At 41.5% G+C, this 20,211-nt stretch overlaps 2 protein-coding genes across 2 annotated transcripts in view; one reads left to right on the forward strand and one right to left on the reverse strand.

The window, feature by feature from the left end:
* Positions 1-5,212: 5,212 nt before the first annotated feature.
* LOC120021359 (MOB kinase activator 1B) lies at positions 5,213-9,374 on the reverse strand. The gene is made up of 6 exons (XM_038965089.1): positions 9,083-9,374; positions 8,077-8,243; positions 7,241-7,334; positions 7,018-7,151; positions 6,716-6,879; positions 5,213-5,694 (listed from the first exon to the last, which is right to left on the reverse strand). The coding sequence occupies exons 1-6, from the start codon at positions 9,094-9,096 to the stop codon at positions 5,617-5,619; spliced, it is 651 nt and encodes a 216-aa protein (XP_038821017.1). The 5' UTR covers positions 9,097-9,374; the 3' UTR covers positions 5,213-5,616.
* A 3,733-nt stretch (positions 9,375-13,107) lies between these two features.
* The window catches only part of tnpo1 (transportin 1), a 60,453-nt gene continuing 53,349 nt past the window's right edge, over positions 13,108-20,211 (forward strand). The window contains exons 1-3 of the mRNA XM_038964624.1: positions 13,108-13,242; positions 14,380-14,455; positions 19,870-20,019. Coding sequence (XP_038820552.1) covers positions 13,138-13,242; positions 14,380-14,455; positions 19,870-20,019 — 331 coding nt within the window. The 5' untranslated portion in view covers positions 13,108-13,137. The remainder of the gene's footprint in view (positions 13,243-14,379; positions 14,456-19,869; positions 20,020-20,211) is intronic.

The following is a 20,211-nucleotide window of genomic DNA, read 5'->3' on the forward strand; positions in this document are numbered from 1 at the left end:
TCTACGTATGAGCATTGCTAGCCAAGGTCGCCATAACATCGCCTACAAGTGTTATCAGCGATTTTTATTGGAGAAGCAGTTTCAGCCTATCTCCATGCTGTACTGTCTTTGGTGCAAGCAGAGGAAGTGTTTCAAGGCCCCCACACCAGTCAATTTTATTCCATAACCCCACACCAGTCCATTTTATCCCTTGAGGCCCCCATTAATTAGCCAGATAATAATTTCACCCCAAAAAATTGACCAGCCCATCTGGCATTTGACCAAAATGCCAGCCCACCCATTTTCACATATATGCGGAACGCCGAATCAATTGGTCTTCCCCAAAATAATATGGTTAATGTGATAGGTTATTTTTGACATTTTAGCCACAAAGTCAAAATTGGCTTCAAATTTTGTCTTAATTTAAGGTTAGGCATAAGGTTAGCAGTGTGGGTAGTGTTCGGTTTAAAATAGAAATAGGCAGGGTTTATGATTTTGGATGTGTTAACTAGTGATGACCCCCTGCCGCCTCAATTTAGAGCCACACCTGATAGTTGTGTGATTAGCGCAGAATTTGAATTGATTAGCATGTCACTCAGTAAATCCACACACCCTAAAATTCTAAACAGTCCCACACTGTTACCACGCTCTATAGCAATTCAAGTCTGGGGACAGGTTAAACTGCAAAGGGCGGAAAGGGCTTATCAGGACGACTGACTGAAACAAATCCATTTGTCCTCACATAAGACTCTCAGCTGTGCGACATACGTCAACCATTTGGGCACCAGGCGTGTCTGTAGAGCCTCACCCATCTCGGGAGATACTGTAGATCTGCCTACCTTTTTCCAGTTTGTGTGTATATACTGGTTACAATGTCCCTATACAGCATCTTATCAACACATATTATCTGATCACCACAAAATACAGTATGCTATAAGTCTACTTTATTTTCCACAAAAGTGAGACAAACTAGGCAATCTGGTCAAACACCTTCATTTGCCTTATAAACAGCATTCAGTATATTACAGTTCAGTAACTTTCAACACCATAATCAAATTCATTATTTACAACTAATTTATCAAAAGATTATATATTACAGTAAGGGGAATATACTGTGCCTTCAGAAAGTATTTGCACCCCTTGACTTTTCCCACATTTTGTTGTGTTACAGCCAGAATTTAAAAAGGATTAAATTGAGATTTTGTTTCACTGGCCTACACACAATACCCCATAATATCAAAGTGGAAATATGTTTTTCGAAAATTTTACAAATGAAAAGTTGAATACTTATTGTCTTGAGTCATAAGTATTTAACGCCTTTGTTATGGCAAGCCTAAATTAGTTCAGGAGTAAAAATGTGCCTAACAAATCACATAAGTTGCATGGACTCACTGTGTGCAATAAGTGTTTAACATGATTTTTGAATGACTACCTCTTCTCTGTACCACATGCATACAATTACCTGTAAGGTCCCTCAGTCAAGCAGTGAATTTCAAAGACAGATTCAACCACAAAGACCAGGGAGGTTTTCCAATGCACCACAAAGGGCACCTATTGGTAGATGGCTATAAAAAAAAAACATTAAATAGCCCTTTGAGCATGGTGAAGTTATTAATTACACTTTGGATGGTGTAGCAATATACCCAGTCACTACAAAATACAGGCATTCTTCCTAACTCAGCTGCCGGAGAGGTAGGAGACCACTCAGGGATTTCACCATGAGGCCAATGGTGACTTTAAAACAGAGTTAATGGCTGAGATAGGGGGGAAAAAACTGAGGATGGATCAACAGCATTGTAGTTACTCCACAATACGAACCTAACTGACAGAGTGAAAAGGAAGCCTGTAAAGACAAATATTCCAAAACATGCATCCTGTTTACGAGGCACTAAAGTAATACTGCAAAAAATGTGGCAAAGCAATTAACTTTTTGTCTTGAATACAAACTGTTATGTTTGGGGTAAATCCAATACAACACATTACTGAGTACCACTCTCCATATTTTCAAGCATAGTGGTGGCTGCATCATGCTATGGGTATACTTGTAATCGTTAAGGACTGGGGAGTTTTTCAGGATAAAAAAAACAGAATGGAGCTAAGCACAGGCAAAACCCTAGAGGCAAACCTGGTTCAGTCTGCTTTTGACCAGACACTGGGAGAGGGCTCCCAAGTGGCGCAGCAGTCTAAGGCACTGCATCTCAGTGCTTGAGGCGTCACTACAGACCCTGGTTCGATTCCAGGCTGTATCACAACCGGCCGTGATTGGGAGTCCCATAGGGCGGCACACAATTGGCCCAGCGACGTTAGGGTTTGGGTAGGCCATCAATGTAAATAAGAATGTGTTCTTAACTTGCTTAGTTAAATAAAAAAATAATTCACCTTTCAGCAGGACAATAACCTAAAACACAAAGCCAAATCTACACTGGAGTTGCCTACCAAGATGACATTGAATGTTCCTAAGTGGCAGACTTAAATCTAAATTAAGAAAAATATGGCGAGACCTGAAAGTGGTTATCTAGCAATGATTAACAACCAATTTGACAGTCCTTAAAGAATTTAGAAAACAATAAAAGTGGGCAAATGTTGCACAATCCAGGTGTGGAAAGCACTTAGAGACTTACCCAGAAAGACTCACAGCTGTAATCACTACCAAAGGTGCTTCTACAAAGTATTGCCTCTGGGGTGTGAATACTTATGTAAATGAGATATTTCATTTGCAAAAAATGTTTTCATTATTAGGTAGTGTGTGTAGATGGGTGAGAATTAGTATATATATATTTTTTTATCCATTTTGAATTCAGGATGTAACACAACAAAATGTGGAATAAGTCAAGGGGTATGAATACTTTCTGAAGGAAGAGTATAGACAGAGGATCAAATTCTGCTGCAATGTTCCCAGAGAAGCATGGCAGACGGCTTTGTTGCCACCACCTTATGATCAACACAATCACATTAAATTGTAATTTTCTAAAGCTATAAACCTAAATAAACAAATTTAACGCAATGATATAAGGAAGAAAGGACTATGACATGGTGGAAAGGGGAGAAGAAACAACCTCTAAAAGAGACCTAATAACATTCTAAATTCTTTAATAGACCTACAACTACCAGTCCATGCCGGCTACCAAAATATGATATCACAGCAAATTTCTGGCCTTATTGTTGTATTTACAGTGTGGATTTCTGAACAGAAGTTAGTTACATCTCCATATCAAATCTTCCTGAAAAGATGTCAAGATAAAATGGCATTTTAACAAAGCATTCCGTTGCTTTCATGTCTTACTGCATACTGTAGTCGATCTATATTGAAGTCATCCAAAGCAACGTCTCAGTCCCAACATCTACCACTTTAAAGTAACACCACTAACTATGAATAACACACGGAAAGAAAAGCATTTGTTCCCATCTGAATGAATGGAAACTAGTAATCATTGAAACTTTGAAGAGTGGCATGACTTATTGCATAGTAAACATTTTCATTTTGGATTCCATCCCTCAGCAGTCCGCAGAACAGCAATACAATACTCAGACCTTACAAAAGGCATAGGGAATCATCACACTATTGAAACAGAAGCATATAGCACTGAATGTGCTGTTATATTTCATTTGATGGCTTATTAGCCAGAACATTCTATGGGGAGAACATGAGAAACCAGGCTATAAATATGGCACTCTTGATCTCAAAGACAATATTTTACTTGTATACTGTACGCGGCCCATCAAATAAAGCTTTGGCAATTTACTGGATTACCAGTATTGTATTGAAAACAGACTTTTACAAAATGACCATATGTTTTGAGGCAAATCACAATATGACCAATATGCTCAAATACTTATGTAGTCCCTTAATTTTATACCCTCTGTTTAAAATGTGCAATCTGTAGTGGTGAACTTCAATACGAGCAGATGATAAATGTTAATATACAGTGCCAGTCAAAAGTTGACACACCTACTCATTCCAGGGTTTTTCTTTATTTGTACTATTTTCTACATTGTAGAATAATAGAAGATATCAAAACTATGAAAAAAACACTTGGAATCATGTAGTAACCACAACAGCAAAAAAGTGTTAAACAAACCCAAGTATATTTTATATTTGAGATTCTTCAAAGTAGCCACCCTTTGCCTTGACAGCTTTGCACACTCTTGGCATTCTCTCAACCAGCTTCATGAGGAATGCTTGTCCAACAGTCTTGAAGGAATACCCACATATGCTGAGCACTTGTCTGCTTTTCCTTCACTCTGCGGTCCAACTCATCCGAAACCATCTCAATTGGGTTGAGGTCGGGTGGTTGTGGAGGCCAGGTCATCTGATGCAGCACTCCATCACTCTCCTACTTGGTCAAATAGCCCTTACACAGCCTGGAAGTGTGTTATGGGTCATTGTACTGTTGAAAAACAAATGATCGTCCCACTACACGCAAACCAGAGGAGATGGCATATAGCTGCAGAATGCTGCGGTAGCCATGCCGGTTAAGTGTGTCTTGAATTCTAAATAAATCAGTGTCGACAGAAAAGCACCCCCACACATCACACCTCCTCCTAAATACTTCACGGCGGGAACCACACATGCGTAGATAATCCGTTCACCTACTCTTATTGGTGTCCTTTAGTAGTGGTTTCTTTGCAGCAATTCGACCAGTCTCCTCTGAACAGTTGATGTTGAGATGTGTCTGTTACTTAAACTCTGAAGCATTTATTTGGGCTACAATTTCTGAGGCTGGTAACTCTAATGAACTTATTCTCTGCAGCAGATAACTCTGGATCTTCCTTTCCTGTGGCGGTCCTCAATGGAGCCAGTTTCATCATAGCACTTGATGGTTTTTGCGCCTGCGACTTGAAATTTTCCGGATTGACTGACCTACATGTTTTAAAGTAATGATGGACTGTCGTTTCTATTTGCTTATTTGAGCTGTTCTTGCCATAATATGGACTTGGTCTTTTACCAAATAGGGCTATATTCTGTATACCACCCCTACCTTGTCACAACACAACTGATTGGCTCAAACGCAATAAGGAAATTCCACCAATTAACTTTTAACAAGGCACACCTGTGAATTGAAATGCATTCCAGGTGACTACCTCATGAAGTTGGTTGCGAGAATGCCAAGAGCGTGCAAAGCTGTCATCAAGGCAAAGGGTAACTATTTTGAAGAATCTCAAATTAAATATATTTTGATTTGTTTAACACTTTTTTGTTACTACATGATTCCATGTGTTATTTCATAGTTGATGTCTGCACTATTATTATACAATGTAGAAAATAGTAAAAATAAAGACAAACCCTTGAATGAGTAGGTGTGTCCAAACTTTTGACTGGTACTGTAAATAAACAACAAACAGAGGATGTCAATACATAGTTATTTCAGTTTTAGGGATGCGTCCTAATTAAAAACACAGAGTACATCCAACTATAGAGCACATACCGGCTCAGACAGTAGTATAGAACTCCCCCACAGTATTACCCTAGTGCCTATAACAGTGCAAGACTCTTCCTTACTTACCTGGCTTTCTAGAGAACATGTTCGCAAAGTTAGCGTATGCTGTATACATATAGGCCAGGGCAGGGCAGAAGGGGTATCTGTGCAAAAAGAATAGTAGACTATCACAGAGTTAAAATGATCAGTCAGCCTGGGTTTATCTGTCCTTGGTGGTCAGCTTCTCAATCAAATCCTGTAGTGGGACCAGCTCTTTCCTGTCAATCAAGTTAAACTCCTGAAAAAGACAAAAAGAGAATACTTGGGTTAAAGCAGGCGATTGCTACAGATTGGTGGTGGATAAGGCGAGTTACCCCTTACCATTGCAAAGCACTTTGAGCATCTGGAAAAGCGCTATATAAACCCAATTCATCATTGTAAAGATAATATCTCAGTCCTACTCAAAGGGTCATGGCCTCCAGTTCTTGGTCACATACTCTGAGGATAGCCTGGTTGCAACTTTGTTTGAGTCAACATCAAATGAGCTAGCTAAAGCAGATATGCTAGACTGGGAACCAGGTATTTACATCTTTATCTTTTAGCGTAGCCTTGCCAGCACTATACAATTACCCAGTTGTGTGAACTACTTAAGTATAAATATTTTAAATTACTACTTAAGTCGTTCTTGGTGTATCTGTACTTTACTATTCATATTTTTGATAACTTTTACTTCACTACATTCCTAAAGAAAATAATGTACTTTTTACTCCATGCATTTTCCCTGACACCCAAAAGTACTTGTTACATTTTGAATGCTTAGCAGGACAGGAAAATGGTCTAATTCACACACGTATTAAGAGGTCATCCCTAATGCCTCTGATCTGGCAGACTCAATAAACACATGCCTTGTTTGTAAATTATGTCTGAGAGTTGGAGCGTGCCCGTGGCTATCCATAAAAATAAACTTGAAAATGTGGCCGCCTGCTTTGCTTAATATAAAGGAATTTGAAATGATTTACACTTGTCCTTTTGATTCTTAAGTGAATTATAGCAATTGCATTTACTTTTGATACTTAAGTATATTTAATAACAAATACTTTTACACCAGTAGAATTTTACTGGGTGACTTTCACTTGAGTCATTTTCTATTAAGGCATCTTTATTTTTACTCAAATATGATAATTTGGTACTTTTTCCACAACTGCAATTACCAAGAAATTATAGGCCTATTCATTCCTGTGACGTTCATGGAGGTGGGTTCCAGTACTGAAATAGACTTGGGAACCAGGCTACATTGATAGTGGGCTCCAGTCCAATACCTGAACGAAGAAGATGAAGTGTTTGAACGAGGTGTTTAGGTGGGCCTCCTCCTGCAGCTGCATCACAGAGTCAAAGTGCTGGTGGTAGATGTGGGCGTAGACCCTGAACAGGCGCTTCAGGATGGTCTTAGCCACTGACATGAAGTTTCGCTTGAACGGGACACCTTGAGGGCAAAGACAAGGGTACAAAGTGTACAGATATAACAGAGATGGGGTATTCTGATAACTAATGGTGTCACTTTACTAGAAATGCAATGTGAAAGACATGATAATGGCAAAACATGACAGACATGAACTCATACCTATCTTAGATGGGAAGAGTGTCTCGTCATCGAGCTGGTCCTGCACCCAGGTCATTAGGTAATCAATGTACTTGGGAGCTGAGCATTTGATCGGCTTTTTGATGTTGGTTCCATCTGCCCAATGATACTCATATCTACAGAAGAGAAGTTTCATGAATGGCAATTATCATTATGACATGAAAAAAAGGCAAGCACGTACCTACACAACCACACCCACACTTACTTGGGCCCAGCAGACATGACAGGACAGCTCTCTTCAGTGCAGAAGTCTGTTATGGTACCATAGAGCATGTTGATCTGGTTGAAGAAATCTACAGCTGTGGAAATAAAGAAATAACAAGGACATGTGGCATCATGAGGGACATGTTAGCTGAGCTTCAGAGACTTTTATATCCTACAGACAACATTCATATTGAAGAAAATAAAAGTGCTAGTGTGTGATCTCAGATCTAATTAGTGTGTTGGCAGACATAAGGGGCACAAAGGCATTCTCACATTGCTCCACACCTCCAGAGACACCTCTCCCTATACACAGTCTACTGCAAATGAAATCTTGCTCGGGGTCCCCAAATAGCTAGACTCCCATGCATTCCTCTCAAACAAATACCGTCTCATCTAATACACACTGAAGTCAGTAAATGAGCAATGTTCTGAAAGTTCCACCTGTCAAACCATCCTCCCATTCTATATTGAAACATGAGGAACAACAACTCAGAAATGATTTTGTCATAGATTGAACTCTGTCTTAATGATGTTAGCGTAGCCTGGTTCTCCATTTGCTAATCTCACAGCAGAAACCTAACTAGTCGGTCCACTGAGTGACAGAGGTCATCTGTTTGTGTGTGTTTGTGTGTGTGTGTGTAAGAGAGAATGTGTTTGTGTGTGCCAGAGGATGTGATATATCCGCCGGACGAGTCGTTGGTCTTGGTGGAAGACCAGAGACAGCAAACAAAGCACCAACAGGAGTGGACGATGAGCTCTGTTTAACAGTCAAAGTTGTTTTTTAGGCCTACTATGTTAGTGGTGTTCATTGGATAGAGAAGCAGACTTGTTCCTTACTGTTGACAGCCACCCACTCGTTCAAGTCTTCCCCATCGGGCAGCATGACAGCCATGCGTAAGTTCCCACTGCCCAGTGTCGCCTCGGCATGTTTCAACAGCTCATACTGGTGAGATCCCTCTGGGATGTTCTTCTTGGGCTTGAAGGTCTTGGAAGACCGATTGCCACTGTGTGAGAAATTAGAATGGAAAAACATTGAGTTGGATCGTGTGTCTCTCATAATGGGAAATAAGAGAAGTAGGGAGTGATACAGTAGTCTACTCATTTATTTGATTGAAATAAATTGTTATGGAATAGGAAAGAGCATATAATCTGATTTCAACAATAACAAAAGCTGACCTCACACCCTCTTAATAAATAGTAACAGCCAAAGTGCTCTCTTTAATACATTCAGCTAACTAGAAACTGAGCTAACAATTTAGCTAGCTAAAATTGTCATTCCAGTGTTTGACAAAGTTATGTAAACGGAAAAGAGACAACACTCCGACTGTAAAACGACTTCTCTTTTTAACAAGCTAGATAGGCCTTAGTTATTAGCTGACCATGTCTATGTACTTGCATCTTGCTAGTTAAATTAATGGCACAAAATTGCTAATGCTTTAAATACACTACAGAGAGAAAAAGTACATCTGGGTAAGTAGCTACCTAGTTAGCTAGCAATAGATAATATTTATAATAGCTAGCCATGGCTACCTAGATTAATCTAGACATTATAAATTAGCAATTTATACAAGGCAGCGCTCAGCTAACGTTATAGACCTAGCGCTAGTTACCTAACCAACCAACAGCTTAGCTAGTTACACTCAGTGCAGACACTCAGCTAGCTAGCCTGGCTTTACATGTTGTTAGCCAGCGAGCTAGTTAACTTAAACGAGTTAACTATATGTTAGATTAGCTAGCTAACGTTAACATAGCCAACAACGGTGGAAATAGTAACACTTTAACTTGAAAAGGCAGGCACATTGAACAAGTACATCAAAATAATAAGCGGCAGACGAATACTCACAATAGAAAGCTCATGTTTATCTTCTTTAGCGTTATAAAAGAGGAGCCTTCGCTAGGCCGTTGTGGAGAGAGATGAAGTCAAAACAAATTATTCCAGTCCAGTCAGTATCAGCACAGTGCCAGTGCCGTGGCTTGTCAAACTAGTCCAAATGTCAGACTGCTTAAAGCGGCCCCCGGCCTGAAACAAAACTTCGTCCTACCATTAAAATGTAGCTTTGCATCAGCGAGCTCTGCAACATCTAGCTACCTAGTCACGGTACTATACATTCGACCGCCCTAAACGTTTGCTTAGCTGGTTGATTGAGTAACATTACTGTGAGATCTGGCAAACTGCACAGCACACTTATTTTACAGCTCTCTTCAACGAGCCCTACTTGGAAATGAAATCTCGCGATAAAATCACATTAACGTTTCCATAGTACTCTACTCGGACCAGCAGAGAGCAGTGTTGAATCAACGTGAATTTAAATATGGTTAAATCGTTTTTCATTGGTAAAACTGGTACTCTCAACTTTATGTTAGAATCACCGACGGTATTTAGCACTAGAACAAGTGATTCAATTGAGATGGGCCTTTATTAATCCTACTTTTTAAGCACATCTCCGTGAGTAGTTTTGGTCCATTGCCATTATGGGTTTTACAGATTGAAAAATTAAGGCGTTTACATGTTTCAATATGGACTCCTATTGGTCATATTTTTGCAACCCATTTACCAATCACAGTAGCTATCCTCCATTAATATTATGTTAAATAATACACATTGGCTAATAAGCCAATTAAACGCTGTGACTGTTACCTCCCGTTTTAGTTATTGTGATGATAATTATTAGGTGAGAGTAGTAGTTTTGGGCTAAATTAGCTAGCTAGCTGCTCTGAGCGTGACTTGCTAGAAAGTTAGAAATAAATTGAGGCAAAAGTAACTAAATGAGGCATGTTTTATTATCAGTTGAAACAATATGTTTCTCCTGTTTTCAATGAAAAGGTCATAGTAATCTCCCAAAATAAATGCGATCTCTGACGAGACACGACTCCCCTCCATCTTGCGTAACAAACACTACACCTGTCCAACCAGTAGCGGTTGAGATGTTCATAGTTAAAACCATTCATTTCTTAATTTTCAGCAAGGTTTAACGACGGTTGGCATCCAATATTTTGCATTACCGCCCCAACCAACTAAACTATAGTATATATATATATATATATATGCATTTGGAAAGTATTCAGACCCCTTTTTACACATTTTGTTACATTACAGACTTATTGTACAATGTATTAAATTAAATGTTTTCCTCATCAATCTACACACAATACCCCATAATGACAAAGCAAAAACAGGATTTTATAAATGTTTGCAAATGTATTACTTTAAAAAAAACATTTTGCTATGAGACTCGAAATTGAGCTCAGATGAATCCTGTTTCCATTGATCATCTTTGAGATGTTTCTACTTCATTGGAGTCCACCTGTGGTAAATTTAATTGATTGGACATGATTCGGGAATGCACCCAACAGTCTATATAAGGTCTCACAGTTGACAGTGCATGTCAGAGTAAAAACCAAGCCATGAGGTCGAAGGAATTGTCCGTAGAGCTCCAAGACAGCATTGTGTCGAGGAAGGGTACAAAATAAATTCTGCAGCATTGAGGGTCCCCAAGAACACAGTGGGCTCCATCATTCTTAAATGGAAGAAGTTTGGAACCACCAAGACTCTTCCTAGAGCTGGCCGACCAGCCAAACGGAACAATCGGGTGAGAAGGACCTTGGTCAGGTGACCAAGAACCCGATGGTCACTCTGACAGAGCTCCAGAGTTCCTCTGCGGAGATGGGAGAACATTCCAGAAGGACAACCATCTCTGCAGCACTCCACCAATCAGGCCTTCATGGTAGAGTGACAAGACGGAAGCCACACCTCAGTAAAAGGCACATGACAGCCCGCTTGCAGTTTGCCAAAAGGCACCTAACGGACTCTCAGACCATTTCTCTGGTCTGATGAAACCAAGATTGAACTCTTTGGCCTGAATGCCAAGCATCACGTCTGGAGGAAACCTGGCACCATCCCTACGGTGAAGCATGGTAGTGGCAGCATCATGCTATGGGGATGTTTTTCAGCGGCAGGGACTGGGAGACTAGTCAGGATCAAGGCAAAGATGAACGGAGCAAAGTACAGAGAGATCCTTGATGAAAACCTGCTCCAGAGCGCTCAGGACCTCAGACTGGGGTTGAAGGTTCACCTTCCAACTGGACAATGACCCTAAGCACTGTCATGATGTGGCCCTTTCTGGGTGTAGATCTACTTTTGAGAATGTGGGAATGGTCTGTGGACGCTTAAGGAACAGTTATGATGAGTGTGTTTCATTTGGTGATCTCATGAAGGACAGGAAACACACATAACGGTTTCTCTTAAAGTGTACATTTCCCAGCTGTCAGGTTTACATCTAAATATTGTGAAAAGTATGTGATTAAACATGAAACTATTTGTGAAAAGATGTGATGTGATATTAACCTTCTAAATGAGAGTATGGATTTTCATACAAAGATTAACTAGTCAGTGGCCATTTCATCTCCAGAACTCGGTGCACGACTCACTCTGTTTGCACTTGACACCAATCTTCTTCGACACCCCATCTCCACTTTTATCGGCATCATCTACTGCTGGGTAGAGAATGTCGAACTTGGTGTCCAGAAAGCAATGTAGGAGCCCCCTCACCTCATTGAAGGCGGACCTCTTCTTCATGCCTGCTCTGTGTAGTCAGGGTAAATGTGAATATTCTGGCCGTCGTGGGTGATGGGAGCCGCTCGTGATGCCTTATGGACGACAGCCTCCTTCCCCTGAAGGTAGTCGAATTTGACTACGATGGGTCTGGGCGGCTCCCCATTGTTTGGTGCGGACTGTAAGCTTATGTACGCACGGTCAAGGGTGGGGCGTAATGGAGGCCTAGAATTTCCTGAAGCAGTTTAGCTATGAACAGGACAGGCCGCAATCCACCTACGGTCTCGAGTCCCTCTCTCACGCCGAAAATGCAACCGTTCCCCCGGCGCTACCTGTTCTCGATGGTCTCGACCTTGGAAGTAAGTTTGACGACATCTGATGATAGCCGGGTGACTTGCTCTTCCAGTGTCACCACTTTGTAAGTGGACACTCTTACTGACGAGTAAGTATTTGCGCCGCCTTCCAGGCTATTCAGACGTGTGTCTTATTTCGCCAAGTCTTCTTTAACGGAGTCGATCTTTGTGTTGACCTCTGTGGCGAGAGTGGCTATTTGTGCGGATAGGTCAGTGGATAGTGACTCCACCTTAGCCAGCACCGTCTGTTCAGACTTAATGATAACCGCCATTACCGTAGCTAGGTCGGGGGGATCAGAATCCGTGTCAGTGTCCGGTAACACCGGCCTTTAATAGAGGCCTGCTCTTTCGTGACTTGTGGACGTTGGTTTGACATTTTACGATGAAAAGGGCAAAAATGTCAGAACAAATTGCCAAATTAGTGAATTGGGTTTGATTTCTAATTGAATGTTACAAAATTAACACGGATCGGAAGGTGTTGGTCAAGTATTAATAGTAAATTGTTTGCCCTGGACAGCACAGAGAAAACACGTCTTCACGAGTTCCTATTCACCAGCGCCCCCTGTTGTTGTATTTTTATAAAAAAAAAAAAAAAAATGTATTTATTCAGATTACCCTCAGTACCCATACTTCACGCGGCTTTGGCCCCAATTGAACCATTTTTGGTCAGAGTGAAATAAATGGGAGGAGCAATAGGACCTCGCAGACTTCACAGCACAGTTGGATCATAAATGCGCCATGAATCCACATGAGTAACGTTAGCTTGTTGCGAAAACGGAATGTTCCTGGGCTGACAGCCCAATGTCAATAAATTACAGACAGTAGCATTTGAGAAAGAAAGCCTACGATATATCGGGAAGGTGAAACTATAATATGTAAAAGTCACACCGCTTAGCTAATGGCTTCTCTTCAACTGTGAAAAAGACAACGTTAATTTACAGCGTGTGTTGACAGTTTTGCATTCTCCCTTTCATCTCATTGCAGCAAACCAAGATGGAGTGCGAGTGGAAACCAGACGACCAAGGACTTCAGCAAATTCTACAGCTTTTAAAAGAGTCCCAGTCTCCCGATACGTCCACTCAAAGATCCGTCCAGCAAGTATCCTACGCTCTCGGCTAAACATGAAAGTTTGGACCTCACTGGATGGTGTATTCGAGGTGTTTCTGTGGTAGTTTGTGTGGTTAGCTTGCCTTGGCAAACATTACACGCGGTTAGGGCACGCGCTCGGTTTCTGTTCTGTACAGGGCTAGCGGATAGTATACTGCATGTAGTTAGCTAGTTACAATGTTACAAATATATACTTTTCTATTGAATCAGCCACATACTATGATGGGAATATTATAAATGGGGTGTCGGGTGTCATGCAGTAGCTATCAGTCATTAGTTAATCAAGTAGTCTTAAACACATTTCCCAATGATAGTTTAGTTTTCGTATAACCTCAAACCCTTTGATTTCCGAGTAACGTTAGTGGTGTTGAAATAATGTAACGTTAGCGGGTACAGTGTAGTTACTAGCGATTGCTGACCCTTTGGGCTTAAATGCAACAAAGAATCTGCAAGCCTGTGTTTAGAACGAGTCACCCCCCTGTCGCCCCCCAGTATGTTTTCGATTCTCTCCCGTCATAAAATGATGTCAACAACGTTATCATTTTGGTGTAATCTTCTGTCTTGACATCTTGTTGAACCTGTGAGTTTAGGAACGTGACTTTTCAGTCAGCCACCCGCTCGTGGCAGTGATCATGTATACGAGCCTCATTGTCACACTGTCATCGGCATACAATACAGGTGTCACAATATCAAGGTGCATTCGAATCATGAACGTTGGTGTGTGCATTCAATAACGGGCAAGACGTTATGTCGCGTTCTAAAGTCTTTATAGGTTACCTACTTAGTGTAGTATTTGAGTGATGCAATATTGTCCATGTATGTAATGCAGATTAGAGTTCTTACTGATTGGTGGTGTTGTTGAATTGCCAAGTGCTTCTATTTGACTATACATGCGCAGACTGCACAGCACTAGTCTGTTGCTCATCCTATGATAACTGTGACTGATTTCTGATTTGTTATTCATGGTGTCCATTGATGCCCTCTAAAAACCATTTAACACTAATTGCTATTTAACACCAACCTTTACAAACAGCCTGTTTTTGTGTATACAGCACACACTGCATGTCTACTTCTATGGTTGTGTGCCCAATGTAGGCTCTGTCCTTTCCTTAACCATATTCTCTAAAGAGACTGGAACAGCTCAACCATTACCCAGACTTCAACAACTACTTGATATTCGTGCTCACAAAGTTGAAATCAGAAGGTAAGATTTTTACCCTTCCACTCTCATTCTCCATCTCCTATTTGTTTTGTTTTACTGCTTATTGGCACAAAAGACCACTGTAGGCTACAGAATGGTCGCTGGCAGTCACACAGGCTTATCTCGTCCACCAACCAGCTCTCTCTCTGCTAGCAAATTAGCGGCTGGTGTCTGATTTCTTTATGACCTGCCACTGGCATTAAACAAAGCATGTGTGCCCATGTATGCTGATGATTTCACCATATATATGGATTTATTTATATAAAACCACAGCTAATGAAGTCACTGAAACCCTTAGTTGCAGTCTGTTTAGGAATGGGTGGCCAGTAATAAACTGGTCCTTAACATCTCTAAAACTACTTTATTTTACTTAACCTTTATTTAACTAGGTCAGTTAAGAACAAATTCTTATGTACAATGACAGCCTACCAAAAGGCCTCCTGTGGGGACGGAGGCTGGGATTTAAAAAAATAAAGAAAATATAAATATAGGACAAAACGCACATCACGACAAGAGACAACACTACATAAAGAGAGACCTAAGACGACAACATAGCAAGGCAGCAACACATGACAACACAGCATGGTAGGAACACAGCATGTCAACAACATGGTAGCAACACAAAACAGGGTACAAACATTATTGGGCGCAGACAACAGCACAAAGGGCAAGAAGGTAGAGACAACAATACATCACGCAAAGCAGCCACAACTGTCAGTAAGAGTGTCCATGATGTAGTTTTTGTATGAAGAGATTGAGACAAAACTGTCCAGTTTGAGTGTTTGCTGCAGCTCGTTCCAGTCGCTAGCTGCCGCGAACTGAAAGAGGAGCGACCCAGGGATGTGTGCTTTGGGGACCTTTAACAGTATGTGACTGGCATAAGGGGTGTTGTATGTGGAGGATGAGGGCTGCAGTAGATATCTCAGATAGGGGGAGTGAGGCCTAAGAGGGTTTTATAAATGAGTATCAACCAGTGGGTTTTGCGACGGGTATACAGAGATTACCAAAATTAAGAGCATTGTATTTGGTACAAATCATTCCCTATGTTCGTCACCTCAGCTGAATCTGGTAATGAATGGTGTGGCTGTTGAACAAGTTGAGGAGACTAAATTACTTTGTGTTACCTTAGATTGTGAACTGCCATGGTAAAAACATAAAGATTCAATGGTTGTAAAGACGGATAGAGATGCTCTGCTTTTTTGACACCACACTCCAAAAAGCAAGTCTTGCAGGCTCTAGTTTTATCTTGATTATTGTCCAGTCATATGGTCAAGTACTGCGAAGAAAGACCTACTTACGCTGCAGCTGGCCCAGAACAGAGCGGCACGTCTTGCTCTTAATTGTAATCAGAGGGCTAATATTAATACTATGCATGCAAGTCACTCTTAGCGAAGAGTTGAGGGAAGACTGACTGCGTCACTTTTTTGTCGTACTTTTTACCCCAATTCCGTGATATCCATTTGGTAGTTAGTCTTGTCCAATCGCTGCAACTCCTGTATGGACTCGGGAGGGGCGAAGGTCGAGAGCCATGCGTCCTCCGAAACACGACCCTTCCGAGCCGTATTGCTTCTTGACACACTGCTCGCTTAACCCGGAAGCCAGCCGCACCAATGTGTCGGCGGAAACACCATACAACTGGTGACATGAGTCAGCGTGCAGGCGTCCAGCCCACCTCAAGGAGTTGCTAGAGAGCGATGGGACAAAGAAATCCCGGATGGCCAAACCCTCCCCACTGCGGTGCAGTGACTTAGACCGCTGCGCCACTCGGGAGGCGCGTCACTTGTTTTTGTAAGAAACATTGTGTTGGAAACTCCAAATTGTTTGCATTGTCAACTTACACACACACTTACCCCACCAGACATGGCACCAGGGGTCTTTTCCCCAGGTCCAGTACAGTATTATACAGTCATGAGTGTATGTGTGTATGTACTGACATGTATACTGAACAAACAAAAATATAAATGTAACGTGCAACAATTTCAAAGATTTTAAATCGGTTACAGGAAATGAGTCAATTGAAATAAATCAATTATGCCCTAATCTATGGATTTCACATGACTAGGCAGGGGCGCAGCCATGGGTGTGCTTGGGAGAGCATAGGCCCACCCACTTAGGAGCCAGGCCCAGCCAATCAGAATGAGTTTTTCCCCACAAAAGGGCTTTATTTTAGACCGAAATACTCCTCAGCCCCCACCCTTTCCGCTGACGATCCCCGCAGGTAAATAAGCCGGATGTGGAGGTCCTGGGCTGGCGTGGTTACACGTAGACTGGTTGGATTTACTGCCAAATTCTCTAAAATTACATGGTTGTGAAATGAACATGAAATTCTCTGGCAACAGTTCTGTTGGACGTTCCTGCAGTCAGCATGCCAATTGCACGATCCCTCTACTTGAGACATCTGTGGCATTGTGTTGTGCGACGACTGCCTTTTATTGTCACCAGCACAAGGTGCAGCTGTGTAATGATCATGTTGTTTAATCAGTTTCTTGATATGCCCCACCTGTCAGGTGGATGGATTATATTGGCAAAGGAGAAATGCTCACTAACAGGGATGTAAACACATTTGTGCACAAAATTTGAGAGAAATAAGCTTTTTATGCGACTGGAACATTTGTGAAATTTTATTTCAGCTCATGGAAAATGGGACCAACACTTTACATGTTGTGTTTTTATATTTTTGTTCAGTATATGTGTAACTGATAGGCACTCACACATGTTAATGATTTTAAATATATGTAAATTGTAAAGTATTTTGTCTGTAATGTTGTGTAAGACTAGCTGTTGCCATTGGCGTTGGCTAATGGGGATCTTAATAAATCAAATGTCTTGTCACTGATGTGGCACCACACCACTAGAATATGGGTCACTCAAATTTTAAAACTAATCTCCGGCCGGGCACAACTCAACTCCTGACCTGCTTGTGTACAGTAGAATAGATGACCTAACGGTTTAGGCTGATGAGCCATTGCCTTTTGAGGATGGCATTTGTTATACTGCTCTGGGTTGAGAGAGATGCAGCGGTAATCAAATTTGAGTGTACTTTTAATCAGAACAGAGGTATACATGGGATCAAACAGCCATGAAGGAGAATTATCAGACAGTGAAATACCAATGGGCAATGCCCATTCAGTAGTATTAAGGGAAACTTGTTCCTTTCTGAAAAGACCTTTTGATAAAACAGAAATCATGACTGAGGCTATGACTTTGATTGTAGGCCTACTGTAGTTATGCTACACCAAGCTGAGCATCACAGTGTTCGGGGAATGAGTCAAAGGAAATTAACTTTTGAATCAGGGAAGGCAGTGATTTGCCATTGGCTGATCTGCTGTTGCTATCCAGCTTTTCTAATGCCTTCTCAGGCTTTTGCTGAGGTCACGCTTTGGTTTTCTTCAGCATCAACAGGAATCTGGCTACAGGCTTCCCTTATTTTGGTTTAGCTGGTTGAGTGCCCCATGTACTGAGTAGAGAGGGTATGACATGTTTTTGTTTGTATGTTTGGGTTTTCTAGTAGTGTTACAATTTGAGACATGGCTATACAGCAACCTCTTGCTCACTAGTTTTTTAGCCTTTGTCTGTAGTGTACTTAATAGTGTATTCAAACTCCCTTCTACAATGAACAAATATAAACGCAACATGCAATAATTTCAAAGATTTGACTGAGTTGCAGTTCATATAAGGAAATCAGTCAATTGAAATACATCCGTTAGACCCTAACCTCTGGATTTCACATGACTGAGAATATAGATATGCGTCTGTTGGTCACAGATACCTGAAAGGTAGGGGCGTGGATCAGAAAACCAGTCCATATCTGGTGTGGCCACAATTTGCCTTATGAAGCGCATCACATCTCAGTGGGTGACATGTCTGGTGAGTATGCAGGCCATGGAAGAACTGGGACATTTTCAGCTTCCAGGAATTATGTATAGATCCTTGCGACATGAGGCCATGCATCATGCTGAAACATGAGGTGATGGTGGTGGATGAATGGCACAACAGTGGGCCTCAGCATCTCGTCACGGTATCTGTGCCTTCAAATTGCCATCAATAAAATGCAATTGTGTTCGTTGTCCGTAGCTTATGTCTGCCCATACCATAACCCCACCGCCACAATAGGGCACTCTGTTCACAACATTGATATCAGCAAACCGCTCGGCCACGACGCCGTACTGCCATCTGCCTGAAACAGTTGAAAACGGGATTCATCCGTGAAGAGCACACTTCTCCAGCGTGCCAGTGGCCATCGACAGTGAGCATTTGCCTACTGAAGTCGGTTACAATGCCAAGCTCCGGTCAGGTCAAGATCCTGGTGAGAACGATGAGCACGCAGACAAGCTTCCCTGAGACGGTTTCGGACACTGTGCAGAAATTATTTTGTTGTGCAAACCCACAGTTTCATCAGCTGCCTGGGTGGCTGGTCTCATGATCCCGCAGGTGAAGAAGCCAGATGTGTAGGTCCTGGGCTGGCATGGTTACATGTGGTCTGCGGTTGTGAGGCCGTTTGGACGTACTGCCAAATTCTCTCAAACGACTTTGGAGGCCGCTTATGGTGGCGAAATGAACATTCAGTTCTTTGGCAACTGCTCTGGTGGACAATTATGCAGTCAGCATGCCAATTGCACTGTCCCTCAACTTGAGACATCTGTGGCATATTGTTGTGACACAACTGCACATTTTATTGTCACCAGCACAAGGTGCACCTCTAATGATCATGCTGTTTAATCGGCTTCTTGATATGCTACACCTGTCAGGTGGATGGATTATCTTGGCAAAGGAGAAATGCTCACTAACAGGGATGTAAACACATTTTAGAGAAATAAGCTTTTTGTGCATATGGAATATTTCTTGGATGTTTTTATTTCAGCTCATGAAACATGGGACCAACACTTTTACATGTTGCGTTTTATATTTTTGTTTAGTCTATTTAGACGCTAATCAAATGCATCATGTAAGTTAGGACAAGTTGTGTTAATTCTATTAAAACAACATTTTGTAGAAAAATTAGAATGGTGTTAATTTGGAAAAATCTTCATTGAATGTTTAGTCCTAATTCAATTTATGCATTTCGGCTCATAGACTAATCCTACATTGACTTAAATGGTGGATAGGCTTTCATTGGAAAAACAGCCATTTCAAAATAATGGCACTTCCTGGATGGATTTTCCTCAGGTTTTCGCCTGCCATTTCAGTTCTGTTATACTTACATACATTACTTTAACAGTTTTAGAAACTTTGGAGTGTGTTCTATCCAAATCTACTAATTATATGCATATCCTAGCTTCTGGGCCTGAGTAGCAGGCAGTTTACTTTGGGCATGCTTTTTATCCGGAGGTGAAAATAGCGCCCTCTACCCTAGTGAGGTTAATAGAAAATGGAATTGACCCCTAAATTGACTGCCCCTACTCCCCCCTTCTCTCCAGATGAGCCGACCCGGTCTCTGAGTGGTCTGATCCTGAAGAACAATGTGAAGGCCCACTACCAGAACTTCCCAAATGGAGTGTCTGACTTCATCAAGAGCGAGTGTCTGCAGAACATCGGAGACTCCTCACCCCTCATACGGGCCACTGTGGGTAAGTGTCATAGCCTGCATTTGTAACAGAGAATGTTGTCCTCATTGAATTATAGTGCTCTCCTCTAAGTGGTCACGTCCATGCTGGACAATTTGATCACTATAATCAAATACACTGTAAGCGGTGTAATAAACGTTGATTAAGACAGAGCATGGATCATCAACTAGATTCAGTCGGGGGCTGATTATTATA

The sequence above is a fragment of the Salvelinus namaycush genome, chromosome 26 (assembly GCF_016432855.1).
Source record: "Salvelinus namaycush isolate Seneca chromosome 26, SaNama_1.0, whole genome shotgun sequence".
In the NCBI taxonomy this organism is placed as follows: Eukaryota; Metazoa; Chordata; class Actinopteri; order Salmoniformes; family Salmonidae; genus Salvelinus; species Salvelinus namaycush.